This window comes from Arachis hypogaea, chromosome 6 (assembly GCF_003086295.3).
Source record: "Arachis hypogaea cultivar Tifrunner chromosome 6, arahy.Tifrunner.gnm2.J5K5, whole genome shotgun sequence".
NCBI lineage: Eukaryota > Viridiplantae > Streptophyta > Magnoliopsida > Fabales > Fabaceae > Arachis > Arachis hypogaea.
In genome coordinates, this window is record NC_092041.1 from 92,044,760 (window position 1) to 92,052,528 (window position 7,769).

Sequence of the window (7,769 nt, forward strand, 5' to 3'; positions counted from 1 at the left end):
AAGAGCTTCACCTCCAATAGCACCCCAGTTGAAAGACCCCCCCCATGGCATAAGAAAGCAATGTGAATAAGCATATCCAGCCCGTGAAATTCCATGTTTAACGACATACAATCATCAGGTAAATTTGATTGGAGTACACAGAAACAAGAGAGAAAAAAATAAGGAACTCTAAAATGTTAACCACACCAGTAAAATTTTGATAACCAAGTGAAGAAGTGACATAAGATGTTAAGGGCATTACAAAACCTCATGAAAGCATAAACACAACAGCCTATAAACCAACGGTAGCATCAACACGTGGCATCTCAATCCAGACTAGGCAAGAAATCCAACCGAGATTGGCCATTAGATCTAACACTATGATCGAGCAAACTAAATAACAATGATGACAATGAGACGATGGAGCAGCATGTCAACGTGTGAGAGACATTACTAATGTGAACGTGTAAAAATAAATGCCAACTGTGAATGTAACATTAGGAATATTAAGTAAGTCTATATCAAGTTGATAAAACAAAAGAGTCAGAGCGGTTTATTTAACGCCAAGCAGTTAGGATGGCTTTATTTTTATTTGAAGCTTTGAGATGGAGGGATGACGGGCTCACATATCCCCTACATCAGGATCGGTGGCATTCCCTAGGATGCACCTCTTAAACGCAGGCAGAAGACTCTTGGAGGCAGAGAGTGGGGCACGGGAGGAGAGGTCATCGTCGGATCTAATGCACACTTACTTTACAGGAGTTTGTGTAACCACGTGGTCTGCTTCAAGGTCAAAAGCAGCTACGACTTTGGTGCTCGGAGGGGGTGGTGGAACCAGCAACCCTGACTATGCTCCCAGTCCCAATCAATTCACCGCTACGAACACCCGTTGCAGTGGGCAACTTCTGCAATGCATCCTAGAACAGATGATGGTCAGATTGTAAAGTGTTAAGGAACACAAAAAGCAGCAACAGTTGAATACGAAATGACAAATAAACGGCCTTTGTGGAGTAATCAAAGACCTATACCAATTTAATGTTCTTTTCTAAAGCAAGTGAAGCTATAATTTCCGGATCAGAACATATCCTAGAAACGGTGATCACGCATGCCTGAAATTTATTCAGGCTATCATGCCTAACAGTAAGCTTGAATAGGAGTGTCTTCCCAATCAGTGCATTCAGCTCCTCTGGGAAATGGTCTCTTCCATAACCCTGTATGTTGAAGACGAGAAGTCAGTAACTCGATAGCCAAAGAGTTCACAAAAACTCATACCAAAACAAAAAAAAAAACCGAATAATGAACCCTAGCAAGCAGGCTGGTGCGGATGTCAGCGGCAGATAGGCCTAAGAACTTTGATGCAGAATTCTCAAAGAGAACAAAGGTTTCTGTATCCGAGTCATCAACAACACGAACCTGAATGCAAAACCTTCATGCACAAATAAAAAACGCATAAAAAAATTAGGGGGGCATGTAAATAATGCAACAAATGCTCAGACCAGGTTCAACAACAAACATAGAAGTGCAACATGGCTTTTCGATGTTACCGATCCCAAATCTAGGGAAAGCATCAAACCAAAAAAATAAAAATAAAACTAAAGTTCTTGACTATAATGAGACTACACAGGAACAAATCAACCACACACGAATGGAAACCAACCTCGGAAAAAAAATCGTAGAGTAAACATCACATTTTACACAATAAAATTGGTTAGTAAGTGCCTCCAGTCCCTGTGTGCATTGCCTGAAAGCCTTGTACCACCATGCATGATTTCTGTCAATGTCGATAACCGTACCACAGGTCACGTAGGCTGATTTCTGTATGCAAAATTAACCACAATGAAATGAACAAAATGCACGCAGGAGAACAATTTTAACAAATTCCTGCACAAAACAGTGTATCGTATAGGGAAAAAATAACCACAATGAAATAAACAAAAATGCATGATGGAGAGTTATTTTAAAGAATTCATGCAAAGAGAAGTGTATCGCATGAAAACATGAAACTCATGTATTCAATTATTTCATGATGGTTTACAGAAAGAATATATTTAAATGTGCGTTGGGAAACAACCATAAAATTCAAAGCACCCAATGAACACACTTCAAGAGTTTGCTTTATCTGATGTATGGGTGCATAGGGTGTAAGGCGGAGAAAATATTCAGAAGGAGAATGCCTCACTACCTGGCCTATAACATCAACGCTGGTGTTATGCTTGCTACCAAGTCTAATCAGGCTGTCATCAAATGAATTAACAACATCACCATATCACAACCAATATAGGAATGCGTTAAGTTGCTTGTTAAAGATTGGTGAACAAAAAATTAAAGCCTTTGTCAAAGAACCAGACTTTTGGCAGAATTTTTTAACCACATCAAGGTCACCATTAACCATGAGCCTTGTGGTGTAGTTTGTGTAGGTGATAGTCATCACCCCTGAAACAAAATTAAATTTGATTAGACAAATACTTGGTTACATATAAGCAAGTTCCTTGATAATTGGGCAATGTTAAATATACCATCGTAGAACTTCATCTTGGCAAATTGGAGCATGATTATAAATTCGGTGGCCTTGTTGGCATCAAGAAGAGTGACCAATTCAGATGCATAATTTTCCCACAAGGTGCAAGAAAGCTTCTCACTGCCACTTTTGGGTCCACACGTATTTTTTATCGTGGTTTACATAGAACAGTTATAATCATTAAACAACACAATCAGAGGTAAGTATGGATTGCGGCATGAATAAGGTATCCAGATGTTTATGCACAATAAGATGGAAAGACTAACCTCAGATCATCAAGCTCGATTTTCATGTAATGTGACTTCCGTTTTTTTTTTTCGAAAGGAATCAAGTCACTCTTTGCAGACAGAAGACCAAAAAAATCTATGCCAGATAACCACAGTATAAGAGGGCATTAACAAACAGTTGGCAGAGGCAAATAAATGATATTCTAGGGAAATGACCTATATGTGGGTGGCACAATGAGGATATCAAAGAGCATACCAATAAGAAATAAGTCATCCCTAATGGAAGATAAGATTTCCTTGATTGCCACGAAATCAAATGACTCGATTAGAATATCCATGTCATCAGCACTCGAGACCAATGTCTCCCTCTTAAATATGATCCGCATACTATGCTTGGTGGGTCTGTATTTCTATGTGTTTGAGTCCATTATGAAGTTGGCCACAACAAATACCTTCCCCTCATCAAGGATCGGTTTAAAAAGACGGTAATGGACGGACTGGGTGAAACAATGGATTCGAGATCCCTGACAACAATGAAACACAAAATAAAGAGATGGCTGATATCACGGAGGTGACAAACATCCGAAAGGAATAACATACATGATGTGACAAAAGACGGAAACATACCTCTTTGTCAAGTACAACCAACTCCATTGAAGGTTGGAAGTAACTCTTTTCATATGACGGAACCTTCCACATCCTCAAAATCCTTATTTTAATGCACCAGTTCTTTTTGGAAATAAGAGAAAGGTCCTTAACAGAATCAAATGTCTGATCCATCTGGGGGAATAGATTTGGGTCTCAGATAAGCTTTAGAAGAAAATATGAGCTGGGTACCCGATTAAATGCAGATAATTCTAGAAATCAATTAAAGAAAATCTACATGAGGAGACACAAATACACACGAAAAAAGCACAATCCACATCCATGGAGGAACAAAAAGCAAAAATAAATATAACACCAATTATGCATATCATAAGAATGAAGCCATGCATGAACTTCCTTTTTGGTAACAACAACTATGAAGTAATGGTTAATTACGTGCCTCACAACAATTTTATCTATTACAATATTGAGAGAAAAACGAACACAAAACAATGATCATGGTAATTAGAGGCATACGTATAAGCATAGGTGCATAACTATATTAGTATGTAAGTATATGACCATATAACTATATAAGTATATTAAGTATATTAAGTATTACGTGTATAATATTCAAGTATATTAAGTATATAATATACACTATAAAGTTTTTAATACTAATCAGTGAAGGGTTTACTCAAGACACCGATGAAAATATATTAAACACGTGTAGTGCGATAGTGAAAGAAATACAGAAATCAGAACATCATGTCAAGAAAGCAACAATAACAACAGTGTGCCACTTGCTTATATCTATCACATGCAAAAAATGAAATGGACGATGAACAATTTGGGAGTAATAACACGTAACCGCTCAAGACATGTTACCGAGTGTGCAATATTCTTCGTGATCCACTTAAAACCACATACGAAAGCTCAATTTGCAGCCAATGTGCCACGAGGAAAGACAAAAGAATACTAAGCAATCTAATGAAAATGGTGGCATAAGAGCATGGGAGACAAAAAATAGGCCAAAGTCAGAAGAACTAATGGTAAAATTATGTCATGCATGGTTACGATTACATATAAGGAAGTCAAGACAAATGTTTAACACATGGGCCTATAGCAGTAGCAATAGCAATCACAGTAAACATCAGTAACATGAAAAAATGATGTCTTAAAACGCACCAGTATAAAAGATGCAGAGCAAGTCAGTGTGCAAGCATGTTGAAAGGAAGAGAAGACTTTATAGGACACCAGGTCCCAGCATTAACCAAGGACAATTTACCATACTAAAAATTGAACTGCGGTTTGGATCGTCTGACGCTGCTGAGACAACATTTAAATTTAAAGTTAAATTTAAATTTAATTAAACCCATGAATGTAAAAGCTGAAACCCTTACTTGAGATACAATTTAAAGGATAGTCATTTAATTTGACCGAACAATTATATTGTATTTTATTTTATTTTATTATTATTATATTACTATATGTTATATATTGTAACATATTGTATATTTATATTTGTATATATTATATATTATATATTATATTAATATTAAATATTTAAATATATATGAGATATATGAGATATTTATATATTCTAAAAATATTATAAATATTATTGAGTATATGTGAAATATTATATTATTATACTATGTGAAATATTAAATTATTATACTATATTTTATATTCTATTAAATGGTTGTTATTATAATATGTGTGTTATTAATACGCATATACGCATATATACTAATAGATTCTCCATCTCGATAACCATATTTGAAGCGGCTTCAAGGCCAAAACAAATATATTCACATGCATGTGCAGAACCATGACTATAACTAATATAACTAAGTACTAATTAAATAACTAATAACTAATTAATTAAATATTAAATTAAATAAGTCACCAAAAAATATTAAATTAAATAACTAATAAATAAGTTTGAGTCTGAAAGACCTTGTGGGAAAGGGGTAACGTCAAGGAATAATCAAAGCTCGTGTTTGAGATTTTCGTTGGACTGAGCAAGGAGTCGAAAAGTAGGTGAAGAAGGTGAGGTTAGAGCAAACCTTGCAAAATTGGGAGATGGCGGTCAAAACCCACCGATGTATACATTGAATGTAGGAATTAGCGACACAACTACTGACTCAGAGCGATGAACGCAAACTGACCAGAAAAGACTTGGCATTGAGTTGGAATGGTCGCGAATGGGGATTTGTGTGAATGTCCTTAGACGGTAGCATTAGATTTTTTCGCATAAGGTGTATTGTTTAACAAAAGCCAACAAAAGGCCTCAAGATATTCTCGATTATAAGGCTGAGGCAATAGGCCAAAGATGAAATGAATTAATCTAGAGAGAGCAAAGGTCACAACGAAAAAGCATTTCACTGTTCTAGGTGAAAGGGAGCACGGGATGAAAACTTAGTGAGTTAGTTGAAAATGCCTGACCCATATGGCAACACGGAAATTAAATACTAATGACAATAACAACCTGTGGATAGAATTATATAAGAAAGAAATATTTGATAAATTGAGATTTAGCCAAGTTGTGTGAATTTTTTTCGACCATTAAACAACTCATTCGATGATATCGAAAAATGTTATTATAACACTGAAATAAAAGGTCTGACTCCTTTTGATATATAGAAGAATTAATATATAGACGCTGTAATGGAAAAATATAATGATGAAGGCTTTTTGATCTCATGTAACAATAATACATACAAACCACAAAAATAACCATTTTAAAAACAGAATTTTTCAAGTTATAAGTTAATAATTTACTAATTATTGAAGAGTTTTTAAGAAGAAAAAAATAATAACTATTGAATGGTGAATAAAAAAGGAATCTAATGAATAAAAAAATATTTAGTTAAATGGTTTTTTGAAGGCAATCTTTAATATAAAAAGAATAAAACTTTGGTTAATGGGTGATTATATGAAAAAAAAATTTCTTTAATGCAAGATGGATATAATATTACTTAAAGGAATCAAAAGTCGTGAAGAGTATTATTTTATAGACCTAATTTTTCCGAAACCATAATAGGGAGGCATCTCCGATAAACCAAAAAGTGTAGTAGTGCGACCTTAAAGGCTATATACAGATATAACACGATGCCTATTTTATGAAGGAGTAACAAAATATCAAATTTTTTCCACGATTAACGCAACAAAATCACATCCTTTATATAGATAGCATTATCCAAGAGTATATTAAAGAACGAAAGTATTTTTACCTGGATATGAATAAAATTTTTCTTAGCTATATCCGGTCACTAAATCTAAAGTTGTCTAAGTTAATGAGTTAACCAGGAGCACATATGAAAATAAATATCAGACATTGCTGAAACACCAAGTTCGATATTTGATGGTGGGAGCACACTTATCGGCTTCAGGGAACAAAGCATCAAGTACACAGGACATGACAATGCACACGCCAGTTCTTGAGGGAATAAACCATTAGCCTAATGGCGCTTCCCGTTCGCAGCATGTGGTGCTGACTAAAAGGCCTCCAGCCCCTACCAAAACAGCACTCTCAGGGCCGACTTGGCTTGGAGCGAACATCGACCTTATAACACACACTAGCATCATTGACAACGTCGACTTAATCAGGTTTAATCCCAAAAGCCCTTTGAACAAAACTGATCGGGAGAGTCTACAAAACGAATGAGAGAAAATGATCTAAAATTAAGATTTTGGTGACTATATAGATGTAAACATGGAAGACGAAAACCCACATAAACCAAACACAAAAACAAGGAACGATTGAATAAATCCTTACCAAAATATACTCGTCAGCCTGGTATTTTGAAATCATTTTGTCGACAACAACAGTCTCACGGTTTGGTAGCAAGCTGTGAAGTACCCCGGAGTAGGTAGGTGAATAATGACTAAGCATTGAAGCAAAGGCGCGATAGTCAAGAGGTTTGGCAACAAAAGCAATAACAAAAGTCAAATACATTTCCAGAAGCAATGAAAGCATGGGCAAATTTTGTATGGTTGATGCGAACTGGATGGTATATGCATCACCCTTGGGATATATTGCTGAAGGCAACTTAGAGTGAATTGATTCTGGTAGCAACAAATCTTCATCATCAGGCAAAGCAGGCACAGAATAAGTGGCAAAATTGCTATAAATATTCCCTAATAGTTCATCTACAGTAATAGGGTCATCCGAGGATACGGTGGCATCCGAAAAACGCACATTCGCATGTAGCACATGGAAAATAACGAACTCGGCATGACCGACATAGGCCATAAAGAACCAGCATCTTTCCTTAATGGTAAAGGCATTAATTCATTGAGAAAATTCTCCCACTATTAGGCAAAGAGAAGGAGTCTTGTGGAGTAGCATGGTGAACCGACGGCCAGAGAAATCGACAAATCTAACCTCATCTGGCAGTTCAGACCGAAATTTACCGTAAAAAATTTGGGAAAGAGCAACCGTGGCCTGAAAG

The 7,769-nt window shown here is 35.9% G+C and overlaps 1 protein-coding gene across 1 annotated transcript; it reads right to left on the reverse strand.

Moving 5' to 3' along the window:
• Positions 1-770: 770 nt before the first annotated feature.
• Positions 771-3,504, reverse strand: LOC112805737 (uncharacterized). Its single transcript, XM_025848071.1, has 11 exons — positions 3,352-3,504; positions 3,177-3,248; positions 2,981-3,134; positions 2,764-2,860; positions 2,496-2,623; positions 2,328-2,412; positions 2,162-2,213; positions 1,721-1,794; positions 1,282-1,405; positions 1,008-1,190; positions 771-896 (listed from the first exon to the last, which is right to left on the reverse strand). Exons 1-11 carry the CDS (start codon positions 3,502-3,504, stop codon positions 771-773), a joined length of 1,248 nt encoding a protein of 415 aa, XP_025703856.1.
• Positions 3,505-7,769: the final 4,265 nt, after the last annotated feature.